Here is a 15,571-nt window from a genome sequence, read left to right as displayed (position 1 = left end):
GAGACACCACCTTGGCAACAAAGGTCCGTATAGTAAAAGGTATTGTTTTCTCAGTAGTGATGTATGGAAGTGAGAGCTGGATCATAAAGAAGGCTGATCGCCAAAGAATTGATGCTTTTGAATTATGGTGCTGGAGGAGACTCTTGAGAGTCCCATGGACTGCAAGAAGATCAAACCTATCCATTCTTAAGGAAATCAGCCCTGAGTGCTAACTGGAAGGACAGATCGTGAAGCTGAGACTCCAATACTTTGGCCATCTCATGAGAAGAGAAGACTCCCTGGAAAAGACCCTGATGTTGGGAAAGATGGAGGGCACAAGGAGAAGGGGACGACAGAGGACAAGATGGTTGGACAGTGTTCTCGAAGCTACCAGCAAGAGTTTGACCAAACTGCGGGAGGCAGTGGAGGACAGGAGTGCCTGGCTTCCTCTGGTCCATGGGACACGACTAAACAACTAAACAACAACAACAAGGTTATTGTATTTTAGTGTTTTATTGGAAGACAAATAAATTTATTTAAACAAACAAATAATAATAATAATAATAATAATAATAATAATAATAATAATTCTAGAGTTGGAAGTTGGAATGGACAACTAGTCCAACCCCCTGCATTGCAGGAATCTTTGGCACAAGGTGTGGCTTGAACCCATGACCCCGAGATTCAGAGCCTTATGCTCACACCTGGCCGAGAGCAGTAGAATAAATAACAAGAGATAAATGAGTGTTGCTAATTTTTCCCATTCATATTGCAATGATTTGGGCTGTGAATGCCTGTCAGACACACTTGCCTGCCCTGAATCAATGTCTTAAGCTAGGAATAGGAAGACATGGGGGGAGCAGCAATTTGCAGAATCAGATCAGTCTTCAAGGAGCTCTCATCCTTCCCTCATGCTAAGGGCTAGCCTGCCTTTTCACAACCACAAGCACCTCCTCTGGATAATGAAGGAAAGGATATATTGCTCACCTTCATCACTCTGGCAGATGTTGAGCAAGTCAAAGGAGGCTCCTTTTCGATCAACAGGATTGCTGACCAGGCAGGTGAATTTGGAGTCGAAAGAACTGTTCCAGAAGGAGACTTGGAGCTCCCGGCCATTGTCAGAAACCTGGTACTGATTCACACTCTTTCCTAAGGCCCTGTGCGGAGCCCCTGTTTCCCAGGAGATAGTGAGATCTTTCCTTCCAGGTGTGTGGCATCGCAAGGTCACATTACATCCACCTGGAGTCTTGGATTCCATTTGGTGGTCTATCTGTGGTGTTGGCACTGGCTCTGTGGAACACAAATGAAAACAGCATAAGCTTTCACCCCACCCCTACCAATGCCTATGAAGGGAAATGGTCTGATCCTATTCCATGAGCCAAACAGTGAAAGCAATAACTTACCATATACAATGAGGTTGAAACGCTGTTCTTGAAACTGTGTCTTAGTAAACCAGATGCGAGTATTGTAGAACCCACTGTCATCCAACTCCAGGTCTTTGATCCTCAGTGTTGTCTCGTCCACCATGTCTAGCCGTTGTCCAAACCGGTCAGTGGGACTTGGGTTCTCCAGTTTCCCATGACTGAATACCCCCCACCAATAGCCCAGGTCACGCCTTTGTGGGCGGAAGTCCCATTCAATTTTCTGCACTGTTTTTCCTTGAGATACGTTGGCAGGAAACAAGACTGATCCTCCCAGGATTCCCTTCACCTGATGGGTTGGATTCCCCACTGCATGGTTTAAAGTTTCTAGTGAGTGGAGGGTGGGGGGGGGGAGGAGATACAAAGAAGAAGAAGAAGAAGAAGAAGAAGAAGAAGAAGAAGAAGAAGAAGAAGAAGAAGTTGAAAATTAGAACCATTAACATTTTTAACTCCTTATCCATCCTCCTTCATAAGGTTCCCAGAGCAGGTTACAATAATTTAAAATGCAGCATTAAAACATAACAGGAAGGGTCCTAAAAATGATATTGCAGATGTCCATGGTAGGGTAAAGGAATGAATCTTCGGCATATAATGGAAATTCTGCAATAAAGGTTCTGGGTGCATCTCTGTGGGGAGGGACATCATTCTACAATTTAGCTGCCTGCCACAAAGAATCATCTATGGGAAACCTGCTAATGTTGCGCTCAGGTCCTGCCTGATGGCTTCCCATTGTGGCATCTGTTTCACCACCATGAGAAGGACAGCTTCATTTTTCTGCACAGCATAGGTGCTCCAAAATAAGCCTGTTCATCCATCTTATAAGCATTGCCTGAGTCCAGAGTCTTATCAGCAAGCATCATGAACTTTCTTTTTTTAAAAAATTCTTTTTATAAATTTTCATAAGGAAACAGAAAAACAAAACAACCGCACATAAAGAAAAGAGAAAAGAAAACAAAAACAAACAACAGAAAACCTAAACGGACCAAAAAAGAAACATACGAATTGACTTCCCTCCATCTCGGTTTTGGATTATATAAGATTGTAATTCCATTCTGCAGTTTTCATTTGATATCATCTATGCATCACAAGAATTATGTTAAACCTACTGTGATTTTTAGATTTCTAGAATTTGTTTCCATATATGTTATAAATTTGGTCCAATCGTCATTAAACTTTGTATCTTTTTGCTGTCTGATATTCGCCGTCATTTTTGCCAATTCTAAGTATTCAAATAGTTTAATTTGCCAATCTTTAACGGACGGGATATTAGGGGTTTTCCAATTTTGTGCTAGTAGAATCCTAACAGCTACAGTTGCATATTGAAACATTATGTAGTCTTCTTTTTTAATCTCGTCTCCGATCATACCAAGCGTCATGAACTTACAAACACAATGGTCTTCTCCTTCCGGGCACTCGCTCCCTCCTCTCGGTTCTCAGCAGATCAGATCCTCCCCTTTAAACCAGCGAGGCTGGCTGTGCTCACTTCCCCTCCCCTTCTCATTCATGAAAAACTGTGTTTCCCCTTCATTGTTTCTGACTCCTCCTTTCACAGCACTTCGTTACTTCATTCATAAACCAGGGAGGATCAGTGGAGGAGGCGAAACCTTTATGAGCTGTCTCAGTAACCTCTCTTGATTAGAATTGATTGCGTTTATTTATATGCCGCTGTTCCGCAACGAGCTGTGCCCAAAGCGGCTCACAGCAAACGTTCAAAACATCAAAATACAGAGCATCAAGAATACAAATGTAAGATATACAGAATATGACAGTAAATTTTAAAAATGACAGAAATAAACACAAAATAAATTCAATATTACCCTCCCAAAAAAAACATATTGAGGCTTTATCACAGTAATGTTTCTGGCATGGGTCTTCCTACACTCCAGGCAGCCTGGCTTAAATGCAGTTCAGAGGGGAGGGGAAGATGGCTTACAATTGGGTTCCCAAATCCTTCTCCAGAGGAGTCCGGCACCTGCAAGAGGCAGATGTCAGGGAGGACAATCATGGTCAGTCCCTTCCCCAGCCTCCTGAACAAAACAGCTGCTGGCACAGGTCTTATTGCTCTTCAGGACAAACAGTGTGCAACTTACCCAGAAGAAAGTACAGCAACATTCTGAAGAAGAAACGACTGTACAAAAGAGTCATGTTTGCTTCTCTGCTGAAGTGTGTTTCTGGGTGTGGAATGTGGGGGAGGAGGAGAATAGCTGTTTGCAAAGACTTCTCTGCGGAAGTGTGTTTCTGGGTGTGGATTGTGGGAAGGAGCAGAATTGCTGTTTGCAAAGATTGGCTGTTAAGAAAAGTATTCTGACAGATCTGGGCAGAGTCAAAGCAATGAAAAATTGAAGTAGCCTTTGCAGACTGAGGAGGCTGTTACAAATTTAACAACAACAAAAAGGATTCTAATTGCCCAGATTTTTATTTGCTTGAAAGAGGTTCAAAGAAGCAAAGCTCACATGTCACTAAACCCCAAAGGAATGTTCATATGCGCTCAAACCCCAAAATTAACTCCAGAGGGGAAATCAGGAAAATCAGAACATAAGAAAATCCTGTCTAGCCTGGCATCCTGTTCTTCTCACAGTGGCCAGCCGGATGCCTGTGGGAAACTGGCAAGCAGGACCTGAGCGCCAGAATGCTCTTTCCTTCTGTGGTTTCCAGCATTCAGAAGCATTGCTGCCTTCAGTGGAGGAGGCAGAGGAGAGCCATCCTGCCTAGAATCCCTCAACAGTCTTCTCCTCCAAACATGTATCTCATCCTCTTTTCAAGCTGTCCAGGATGGTGGTCATCACTGCCTCTTGTGGGAAGATGCCTCTCCTGTGGGTGGTGGGATCGTGGTAGTTAAGAATATAGTTGGGTGTGCAATCAACCAAGGGGTGAACGAAGGTTGTGGATGTTGCTCATTGCCTACAGAGCCTGGCAGACAGTGTTGGGGAGAAGTCAGTGGCACCAGTGACATGGGGAAATGTAGTCTAGGGGTCCTGGAAGCCAAATTTAGGATGCTGGGTAGCATATTGAAAGTCAGGACCTCTAAGGTAGCCTTCTCTGAAATACTACCAGTTCCATATGCAGATGGAGAAGCAGAGCTGTGTGGCCTCAATGTGTGGATGACAGGATAGTGTTCAGAGGAGGAGTTTGGTTTTGTTCTGCACTGGGGGACATTCTGGGGCAACCTGGGCCTGTACAAAAGGTATAGTCTCCACTTGAATCGGAATGGAACCAGAATGCTTTAGTTTAAAATAAAAAAGGTGGCAGAAAATTAAAATGTGATTGGCTGAGAATGAGGCTGCAGCAGCACCATATATAGCAATTCAGAGAGAATTTAGGCAGGAATAACCAGCAGCACAAATATATGATGGGGGGCACATGGGTTGTCAGTAGTACATGTGAAAGAGATCTAGGGGCCTTAGTGGATCACATGTTTAACAGGGTCAACAGTGTGATGCAGCAGCAAAAAATGCAATGCTATTCTAGGCTTCATCAAACTTGGCCCTCCAGCTGTTTTGGGACTCCAATTCCCATCATCCCTGACCGCTGGTTCTGTTAGCTAGGGATGATGGGAGCTGTAGTCAAAAAACAGCTGGAGGCCCAAGTCGGGCCACCACTGGTCTAGATCAAGGAAAGTAGTAGTCATGCTCCATTCTGCCTTGGACAGACCACACTTGGAATACTGTGTTCAATTCTGGACACCACGTGAATCCCAGCTGCGAGGTGAGCTCCCGTTGCTCGGTCCCAGCTCCTGCCAACCTAGCAGTTCGAAAGCACCTCAAAGTGCAAGTAGATAAATAGGTACTGCTCTGGCGGGAAGTGTTGATAAGCCAGGAGTGTGAATAAGTCCAGAGTCACCTTATGGAACCGGCAATCACAGAACAATACCATCATTGCCCCTGGGGTTTGCCTCAGGTGCAAAAATGTCTTGGATCAGCCCTGTCCACCCCTCCATGAGTAATAATGGTAGTAGTAGAGGTAGTAAGAATAAGAATAAGAATAAGATTAATAAATTTTATTTATACCCTGCTCTCCCCAGCCAGAGCCGGGCTCAGATCAGCTAACACAAGTACAATTACAATAAAACCACAATAGGATTTTTTTTTTAAAAAAATACAGTGTTACCTCGGGTTAAGAACTTAATTCGTTCTGGAGGTCAGTTCTTAACCTGAAACTGTTCTTAACCTGAAGCACCACTTTAGCTAATGGGGCCTCCCACTGCCGCTGCACCGCTGCCACCACGCGATTTATCTTCTCATCCTGAAGCAAAGTTCTTAACCCGAGGTACTATTTCTGGGTTAGCGGAGTCTGTAACCTGAAGCCTCTGTAATCTGAAGCGTATGTAACCCAAGGTACCACTGTACAGGTTAAAATACCATTTAAAATGCGGCCTCATTTTAAAAGTAGCCGGAGTTCAAAACCAGAAGAAGAAGAAGAAGAAGAAGAAGAAGAAGAAGAGGAGGAGGAGGAGGAGGAGGAGGAGGAGGAGGAGGAGTTTGGAATTGATATTCTGCATTATCACTACCCAAAGGAGTCTCAAAGCGACTAACATTCTCCTTTCCCTTCCTCCCCCACAACAAACACTCTGCGAGGTGAGTGGGGCTGAGAGACTTCAAAGAAGTGTGACTGGCCCAAGGTCACCCAGCAGCTGCATGTGGAGGAGCGGAGACATGAACCCGGTTCCCCAGATTACGAGTCTACAGCTTTTAACCACCACACCACACTGGCTCTTGGGGAGGGAAACATAAGGGTCAGACTGAGTCCAAACCAAAGGCTAGGTGATACAGCTCTGTGTTGCAGGCCCTGTGGAAAGATGTCAAGTCCTGCAGGGCCCTAGTCTCTTGTGACAGAGCGTTACACCAAGTCGGGGCCAGGACTGAAAAGGCCTGGCCTTAATTGAGACCAATCTAACCACCATGCGACCTGGGACCTCAAAAGTGTTGTCATTTATGGACCTTATGGTCCTCCGCGGCACATACCAGGAGAAGCGGTCCCGTAGTCACTGTATTTTACTTCTTTGTTTTTTAAAAAGCACTAACCAGAGTCCAAGCTAAATAGGAAAATATTGGCAAGGCAAGGCAAAGGAAAATCCAGCCAGATGGGTGGGATATAAATAATAAATAATAGTTACTATTATAAGGCACCTGGGTTTAAGGAACCAGAGACCTGTTATAGGAATTTTAAAGCATTATATATATATATATATATATATAGGTTCAAAACTGTACAAGGCAAACTCATACATAAATATATAAACCTCATGTCTGGTAACAGTACAGGAAAACAGTCCTAAAGCCATTTTGACTCTTTCAGTCGCCTCAAATATTTCTCTGCACGGAGGAAGGAAATGGAAAAGGCTCCCCATTGTCTCTTTGTTCACAAATCCTGTCTTAAGGGTGTGTCTGTGTATGAATAGGGTGAGACTGTGACCTGGACTCAGGAATTAAGTAGTTATCATCCAAAAAGAATAGCCAGGCTGTCCAGGTAAAATCATTAACAGCCAGGTAAACCCATCACTGGTTTTGTGTCAGACAGGATTCTGTTGTAGACCTCCCCTTCTCTGATGTATGTATGATGTATTGGGGGGTGGTCTTGGGCTCCAGGGTGGGCAATTTGAAAATGTCTCTGTAACGGCTTGCACGCATGGTTTGGGGTCCCTCCTGCCTCCTGCGTGGGGGAGGGGGTGAGCACCCTGTTGCCACAGTTAATAAAGATGCTTTGCTTCTCAATATTCTCTGGTTGGCCTCTGTAATTTTCTCCTACTGATAGAGAACCTACAAAAGGACTCTGTATGGGCTCTTGGGTTTCCCATAATGGAAAAGGAGCAGTTGTTTTTCTTCTTATAACAGGCCTGTACTGTTTCCAGCAACAGGAAGGTTCAAGAGGAGTGCCTTATATACTGCTGCTGGTGATGAAGCCATTCCTGAGATTCCTTGCACTCAAGGAGACCCCATGCATAGTCCCTGGATAAGTTTTGGTATGTCACGCTCTCTCCTGGTCACAGGACTTTGGGGGCCAGTGTTGAAGGCTGCTGGGTAGGCTATAGCTCCAGCTCAACTGGCAGAGATGAGAGATCTTCAATGGGTCTTTCAACAGATGGACCCTCAATGAATTCATTGGCAGTGACTCCCGGAGATGTTACTGATCTCCCATATTGCTCTGTGGGACGCAGTGTTCAATCAATCTCTGAGGGCTCTGTTTCTGAGACTTCATAAGAACCGAGAGAAGGAAAGGTTTCCCTGGGTTGTATGGAGCTGCGTGAAAATTCCTCTTTGTCCGAGTCAACCTGCAAGGTTGGTGTATGGGATGCAGAGTTCAATCAGCATTGAGGACAGCTCTTCCATCTCCTTGGCAATGTTGGCCTTTGATGTTGCCTCTGCAGGGACCTCTTGGCAAATAGGAGGTGCTGCTCCCATGCTTCTTTCTGATGTAGATCTTTATGCATTTCTTGATCCATGACAGATTTTTATCTCTCCGCCTCCCCTGTTCCTGATGTGTATCTTCACTCATCCAATCTATCCTGTGATGTTTCCATCAATAGGGAGGCTGAAGAGGAGTGTCTTAGACACTCTTGGCTGGGGCTGGTGATGAAGGCATTTATGGGATTCCTTGCTCCCAAGGAGACCCCTTCCATAGTCACTGGATAAGTCTTCGTATCTTGCTCTTTGGCCTGGTCGCAGGACTTTGGGGGCCAGTGTTTAACGGTGCTGGGTAGGCTGTAGCTCTGGCTCAACTGGCAGCTTTGAGAGATCTGCAATGGGTCTGTCCCCTGAGGGACCCTCAGTGAATTCCTTGGCAGTGGCTTCAGGAGATGTTCCTGATCTTCCATGTTGGTCTATGGGATGCAGTGGTGAATCTCTGAGGGCTCTGTTTCTGAGACCACATAAAAACTGAGAGAAGGAAAAGGTGACATGGAACTGCTCGAGAAATCCTCTATGTCTGAGTCAACCTGGAAGGGAAGAGAAAAATATGACAGGAGGAACTCTGGAGATGCAACTCCTAAAATAATTTCTGGGCATTTGGGCCCAACTGAACCCTGGAGAAAATTAAAGTCCTGTCGAAGTCCAGTGTTCTCCAAGAAAGGATACCAATTTGCCTAAGAACGAGCATCTTCCCTGTCCCTCAGCTCCAGCCTTTAGGGCTAGCTTTCTAGTTCCACTGGAGAAGTTGCCTTAATTAAGTCCATAATAGTGCGGGTGGAATTGCCCATTTTGAATTGACCAAAGTATGTCATTTCCATTCTCCAGCACTCAGTTATTATCAATGATAACATTAGTATTTTGGGAAGAGTCCAGAAGAGCTGGTGAGGGGAGAGCGCAATCCTGTTGGGTTCACTGGGGGAAGGATGTGGGAAGCAGAGCCCTGCAGCCAGAGGGCTGGATTCTCCATTCACTAGCTGGAGAGGGGAGGGTTCAATTCTGCTCACTATAACTGGGCATGCATGTTCCCCTGATGGGAACAGGATCTTTGCACAAGCTGCCTGCCTCCCCTTGTGCCATAATCAATTGGTTAAGTCTTTTTGGGTCACTGGCCTGTTTTTGTTTTTTTCAATCCAAATACCGTTTATTCTCTCAATGAAAATGTCAGGGATGTTCTGACAGACAGCAATGAATCTGAAGAGGAGGGAGGACAATCTGAGGGGAGTAGAAACGGGAGTCTTACACACAGTGAGAGGGAGATAAGCCTCTCTTGCTCTGGCATGCTGCCTCAGGGCCATCTCTGCATTTAAGGTTGCTGTTTAAATTTGAGTAAAATGATAACAAGGCAAGAGTGGGTGGAGGGGATTGCTGCATAATTCTGGGGAAAAGTGTGAAACACCTTTTCCCAAAAGGAGTAGACCAACGTGGAGCTCCACCATGCATGAAAATGAGCACCTCTCTCTGCAGCCTTTCCAGCATAAGAGAGAGAAGCTAGTACTTATTTTGGCTGGATGGGATGGAGTCCAGTGCCAGCGAAAGGTATTGTGTTTTTTGCTCTATAAGACTCACTTTTTCCCTCCTAAAAAGTAAGGGGAAATGTGTGCGCGCCTTATGGAGCGAGTGCAGGCTGCGCAGCTATCCCAGAAGCCAGAACAGCAAGAGGGATTGCTTCTTTCACTAAGCAGCGATCCCTCTCGCTGTTCTGGCTTCTGGGATTCAGAATATTTTTTTCTTGTTTTCCTCCTCCAAAAACTAGGTGCGTCTTGTGGTCTGGTGCGTCTTGTGGTCTGGTGCATCTTATAGAGCGAAAAACACGGTAATTGTAAGAGAAGCCTCCTGCAGATGAGCAGAAATGGTTCGTAGGGACGGGTTGTGCCAAACTGATGATCATTCATTATTATTATCAGGTCAGTGGCCTGTTTGAAATCCGCTTGTTCCTGCTGTTGCTGTTGTTTCTTTAAGAATAACAGATTCCAACATTAATAATAATAACTGAAGTAATAAACGCCTCCCAAATGTATCAGATGATTTCATTGGTAGATAAAAATAATCACCCCATCATTACTTTGTGCACCAATCATCTCACCTCATCACCACCATCTTCTGGGTGGCTCCTGAGCTCCGGATACTCTCCCCTTCCTCTCACATCACAGAACACCTGTGGAGTGCAAAATGAGACACATTATTGAGCCCATGGCAGTGACCAGTCTCTGCCTCTCAGGATAAGCAAAAGAAAGGTAGAGGTATATTTGGCAGGAAGCCCCCATCTTAGGAGAGATTGGAAGAAGTTAATAGAGATGGTTCTACCTCTTCTTTACCTTTCTAATCTGATCTTCCGGCACATCCATATCACCATCACCATCACCATTATCACCAGCGAAACTATGAGGGCAGGGATAAGCAATGGTCTCCAACTCGAGGGTCCAAACTGACCACCTGCAATGTGTGGGAATGTTTATATAATTTAGCAGAGTTTAAATGATCCCCTGTCGGAGTTTATGCAGCGACAAGCGAGTTGCTAACTTGTTTGAGTCCTATCAATAATTATACCTTCCTGGTTTCTAATCCCTTTCTGTCCCTCTTAAAGAAAACACACATGAATCTGAATCATATTAACGTATACTACTTTACTATCAGATTCATTCAGGTTTACAGAGTTGTTCCTGAAGGCAGGCTTAGGTTACATAACAGATATACTAGATAGTAGTGAGTCATGAGAAGACTGCATCTGAGCAGCTACCAGTTAACACTCCTTGCAGCAACCGACCAACCAACTGACAAAACTGCCTGCCACATAGAGGCAGTTAGTCCTCTCGGAACGTTGGACTTGACTGACAGCTTTATATCCACACAATGAACAATAAGAGTCTCTCAAAACATACTCTAATAACAATCGTCAGAGTGACTCTCACAGAATCATAGAATTGTAGAGTTGGAAGGGGCAAATAGAGTCATCTAGTCCAACCCCCTGCATTGCAGGAATCTTTTGTTCAATGCAGGGCTTAACCTCATGACCCCGCGATTCAGATTCTCATGCTCACACTCAGCTGAGAGCAGTAGAATAAATAACAATAGATAAGCAAGTGTTGCTAATCCCTCATGCTAAGGGCTAGCCTGCCTTTTGGCAAGCACAAGGACCTCCTTTGCATAATGAAGGAAAGGCTATATTGCTCACCTTCTTCACTCTGGCAGATGTTGAGCAAGTCAAACGAGACTCCCATTTGATCAACAGGATTGCTGACCAGGCAGGTGAATTTGGAGTCCAAAGAACTGTTCCAGAAGGAGACACGGAGCTCTTGGCCATTGTCAGAAACCTCGTACTGATTCACACTCTTTCCTAAGGCCCTGTGTGGATCCCCTGTTTCCCAGGAGATACTGAGATCTTTCCTTCCAGGTGTGTGGCATCGCAAGGTCACATTACATCCACCTGGAGTCTTGGATTCCACTTGGTGGTGTATCTGTGGTGTTGGCACTGGCTCTGTGGAACACAAATGAAAACAGCATAAGGTTTGGGTCCCACTCCTCCCAGTACCTATGTAGAGAAACAGTGAAAGCAATAACTTACCACAAACAGTGAGGCTGAAATGCTGTTCTTGAAACTGTGCCTTAGTAAACCAGATGCGAGCGTTGTAGATCCCACTGTCATTCAACTCCAGGTCTTTGATCCTCAGTGTTGTCTCGTCCACCATGTCTAGCCGTTGTCCAAACCGGTCGGAGGGACTTGGGTGCTCCAGTTTCCCATGACTGAATTCCCCCAGCCAAAAGCCCAGGCCACCCCTTTGGGGTAGAAAGTCCCATTCCATTTTCTCCACTGTTATTCCTTGAGATACATTGGCAGGAAACAAGACTGATCCTCCCAGCATTCCCTTCAGCTGATGGGTTGGATTCCCCACTGCATGGCTTAAAGTTTCTAGTGAGGGGAGGGTGGGGGGGGGAGGAGATACAAACAAAATTAGTATCATTATCCTGTTTCGTGAAGTCTCAAAAAGCAATTGATTAAACACTTAAATCTTTTTAAAGCTTTGCAGTGCTGACATTTTTGGAATATCTGGCTTTGTAATTGTCCCAAGGAAAAATTCCCCCTCCCCCAAAAAAAGTAGAATTTCCTCTCACAAGGAACAAAAGTTCATTTATTTCAGTTCACAAGATTAATACTTCTTGGCTGTCCTAAAACCTCAAAGCAGCTTACAAAATCAGAACTTTGCAAAATGTCTGTTGAAAATTCAACACAGAAAGATCTTACCAAGTGAAAAATTCTTCTAAGAAGCAATCTAAAAACAATCTGCTTGTGTGTTTCAGGAAAAAATGATTATGCACTATTTTTGTGAAACCGAGATAAGTTAACACAGAGTTCAGAGAAGAAACTGACTCTCTTCCACCAGGATCCCCAGTCGCCTTTTCCTGCTCATTTGTTGGCTCCTTTAATTCACTGTTTCCTCTTTCATGACATTTGTTTTGTATTGGTGAATGACTGACACATCATAGGAAAAAATCCTGCCGGAAAACATTTCTGCCTTAGAAATGAAGTCGACTTGCAGTCACCATGTCCAGCGTTTTTATCCCATTGCGCCCCACACCTTCAGGGGTGATGAGCGCCTTCATCATACATGCACATTGTCCCTTCAAGTTCAGTTCAGCAACAAATATCACAAAAAGGGATTAAACTTTCACAAGCCTTCTGTTGGAGCTTCCTTTGAAGCCAGCAAGGGTGTTCTGGGAGAGGGTTCCAACTGGGGAGAGGAGACCAATATTGCTAGTAACCAATATTGCTAGTAACCAATATTGCCAATAATTTCCCTCTTTTTGACTAATCAAACTCAGAGTGCATGCATTTAGGTGGGGCTTTTGTTTTATTTTAGAGGGAGAAAGCAGTGAAGTCCTTACCTAAGGAAGAGTACAGCAATAGTCTGAAGAAGAGGCCTTCTGCGAGAAAAAAATCCACCATTGTGGATTGCTAAAGAGCCATGGGTGGCAGTCATGCATCAGAATGCCTGTTTGTGGGACTCACGGATGAGGAGACTTGCCGCTGTTGAGCTCAGGTCCTGCCTGTGTGCATTGAGGCATCTGTTTCACCACCATGAGGAGAACAGTTTCATTTGTCTACACAGGATAGATGCTCTAAAATAAGCCTCTTTATCCGTTTTATAAGTGTAGGCTGAGTCCAGCGTTTATTTGCAAGAGTCGTGAACTTTCAAACACAACGGTCAGCTCCTTCCATCCTCTCACTTTCCAGCAGTTCAGATCCTCCTCTTCAAACCAGGACGGCTGTCTGTGCTCGCTTTCCCTCCCCTTCTCTTCCAAGCAAAACCCTGTTTTCCCTTCTTTGTTTCTGACTCCTCCTTTCACAGCTCTTTGTTCCTCCACTCATAAACCAGGAAGGATCAGTGGAGGAGGAGAAACCTTTATGAGCTGTCTCAGTAACTTCACGCTTGGTTAGGATTTATTGAGTTTATTTATATGCCGTTATTCCGCAAGGAGCTGTGCGCAAAAAGGTTCACAGCAAACTTTCATAACATCAAAATACAGAGCTCTAGAAATTAGTTGGCTCTACCTCTCATCGACTCTGGCGCCACCTATGGTTGGGCTCTCTAACCTCCACCTTCGTCATATGCGCAGATTGTTCTACAAACTGAATAACAAAGATCACGGCATCCCCACAGAAATAAAGTACTAGTAACCAGTAATCAGCTGTGTCAGTTACGTCTCTCTTGACTGGGATTGATTGATATGCATCTGTTCCGCAAGGAGCTGAGGCCAAAGTGGCTCACAACAAACCTTCAAAACATCAAAATACAGAGCACTGGAAATACAAATGTACGAAATACAGAATATGACAGTAAATTAAAAAATGACAGAAATAAACAATTTGGCAAACACACAATAAATTCAATATTGCCCCCCCCCCAAAAAAAATAAATAAATTGAAACTTATGTACATAGATATAAAGCAACACAAGAGTTAACTGACAATGAAGTTTCTGGCATGGGTCTTCCTACACTCCAGGCAGCTTGGCTTAAATGCAGTTCAAAGAGGAGGGGAAGATGGCATACAGCTGGCTCCCAAATCCTTCTCCAGAGGAGTCTGGCAACTGCAAGAGGCAAATGTTGGGGAGGACAAAGATGCTCAGTCTCTTCCCCAGCCTCTGGAAACACCAGCTGCTGGCGCAGATCTTACTGCTCCTCAGGGCAAACAGTGCGCGACTTACCCAGGGCAAAGTACAGCAACATTCCGAAGAGGAAACGACTGCACAAAAGAGTCATGTTTGCTTCTCTGCAGAAGTGTGTTTCTGGGTGTGGAATGTGGGGGAGGGGGAGAATTGCTGTTTGCAAAGACTGGCTATTAACAAAAGTATTCTGACAGATCTGGGCAGAGCCAAAGCAATGAAAAATGCAAGTAGCTTTGGAGACTGAGGAGGCTGTTACAAATTTAACAACAACAAAAGCATCCTACTTGCCCAGATTTTTATTTGCTTGAAAGAGGTTCAAAGAAGAAAAACTCACATGTAACTAAACCCCAAAGGAATGTTCATAGGCCCCCAAACTCCAGAGGTATGGAATTAACTCCATAGGGGAAATCAGGAATGTCAGAACCTAAGAAGACCCTGTCAGTGGCTCATCTAGCCTGGAATTCTGTTCTTCTCACAGCAGCCAACCGGATGCCTGTGGGAAACTGGCAAGCAGGACCTGAGCGCCAGAATGCTCTCTCCTTCTGTGCTTTCCAGCAGCTGGTATTCAGAAGCATTGCTGCCTCCAATGGAGGAGGCAGAGGAGAGCCATCCTGCCTAGAATCCCTCAACAGTCTCCTCCTCCACAAATGTATCTCATCCTCTTTTCAAGCCATCCAGGATGGTGGTCATCACTGCCTCTTGTGGGAAGATGCCTCTCCTGTGGGTGGTGGGATCGTGGTAGTTAAGGATATAGTTGGGTGTGTGATGAACCAAGGGGTGAATGAAAGTTGTGGATGTTGCTCATTGACAAGAAAAGGAAGGCCTTTCAGATCTGGAAAAGAGATAGAAACTGCGGCACTAAGGAAAAAACCTATGTCAACGCTAAGACTGAGGTTCAAAGAGGAACCAGAGAACTAAAGAACACTTGTGGATAAAAAAAGATTATACCTCAATGCAGGCTTCAAGGAAGGGAACCAAGGCGCAAAATGAACACTCAAGCCCTTCAAGATCCCCCTCTGTGGCATCATGCATGGGCAACTGCTTACTATCCCCAGCCTCCTCTGGCCAGCGCCCCCACCCCCTGGGCCCATGACAACCACCATGATTGTTTGGGCCAGAATGAGAAAGCAGTGATGGAAAGAGGAGAAGGTCTGGGGGGGGGGGTGAGGGCTCTTGTGACATGTGAGCCCCCAGTAAGTGCCAAACCACATTGACCCTGAGATTGGGGAGGGGGAGCTTTCTTAAAAGAAGAGAAGTTTCACTAGGCTCCTGCTCACAAAATTCATGAAAATTTCTTGCCAGGAAGATAGGGAGCCTCAGGTGTGGCTGCTGCTGCTGCTGGAGAGGTTGAAAGAGTGTGCTTGAAACTGCACTTTTGTAAACCAAACATGAGTTCTGTATATCCCATTGTTGTTCAATTCCAAGTCTTTAATCCTCAGCATTGTCCGGTTTGCCATGTCTAGCATGACTCTGTTCCACCAACATCGTCAAAACCCTTTTCTTGCTCACTTTCAAAAACACCACTCTGCTCATATCATTGTTTTGTATTGTTCAGTGGCTGACAGGTTCCAGGACAAAATCCTGCAGGAAAACCTTTCTGCCC

General features: G+C 44.9%; 2 protein-coding genes and 1 long non-coding RNA gene across 4 annotated transcripts in view; 1 reads left to right on the top strand and 2 right to left on the bottom strand.

Moving 5' to 3' along the window:
• Positions 1-13,319, top strand: part of LOC310666264 — a 66,756-nt gene extending 53,437 nt beyond the window's left edge. Inside the window, exons 2-3 of the long non-coding RNA XR_014505825.1 lie at positions 2,109-2,240; positions 12,967-13,319. This is a non-coding gene — a long non-coding RNA (uncharacterized lncRNA). The remainder of the gene's footprint in view (positions 1-2,108; positions 2,241-12,966) is intronic.
• LOC310666072 (uncharacterized protein) overlaps positions 1-15,571 on the bottom strand; it is a 1,539,811-nt gene that overhangs the window by 286,704 nt on the left and 1,237,536 nt on the right. The window lies entirely within an intron of this gene.
• The window catches only part of LOC310666006 (uncharacterized protein), a 127,394-nt gene that overhangs the window by 86,759 nt on the left and 25,064 nt on the right, over positions 1-15,571 (bottom strand). The window contains exons 3-4 of the mRNA XM_083416417.1: positions 11,367-11,711; positions 967-1,269 (exon numbers count right to left, since the gene is read on the bottom strand). Of these exons, the coding sequence (XP_083272543.1) occupies positions 967-1,269; positions 11,367-11,711 (648 nt within the window). The remainder of the gene's footprint in view (positions 1-966; positions 1,270-11,366; positions 11,712-15,571) is intronic.

Source organism: Podarcis tiliguerta (assembly GCF_965153285.1).
Source record: "Podarcis tiliguerta genome assembly, chromosome: 16".
In the NCBI taxonomy this organism is placed as follows: domain Eukaryota; kingdom Metazoa; phylum Chordata; class Lepidosauria; order Squamata; family Lacertidae; genus Podarcis; species Podarcis tiliguerta.
Note: the sequence above shows the minus strand (reverse complement) of the source record. Positions and strands in the feature narration are given on the sequence as shown.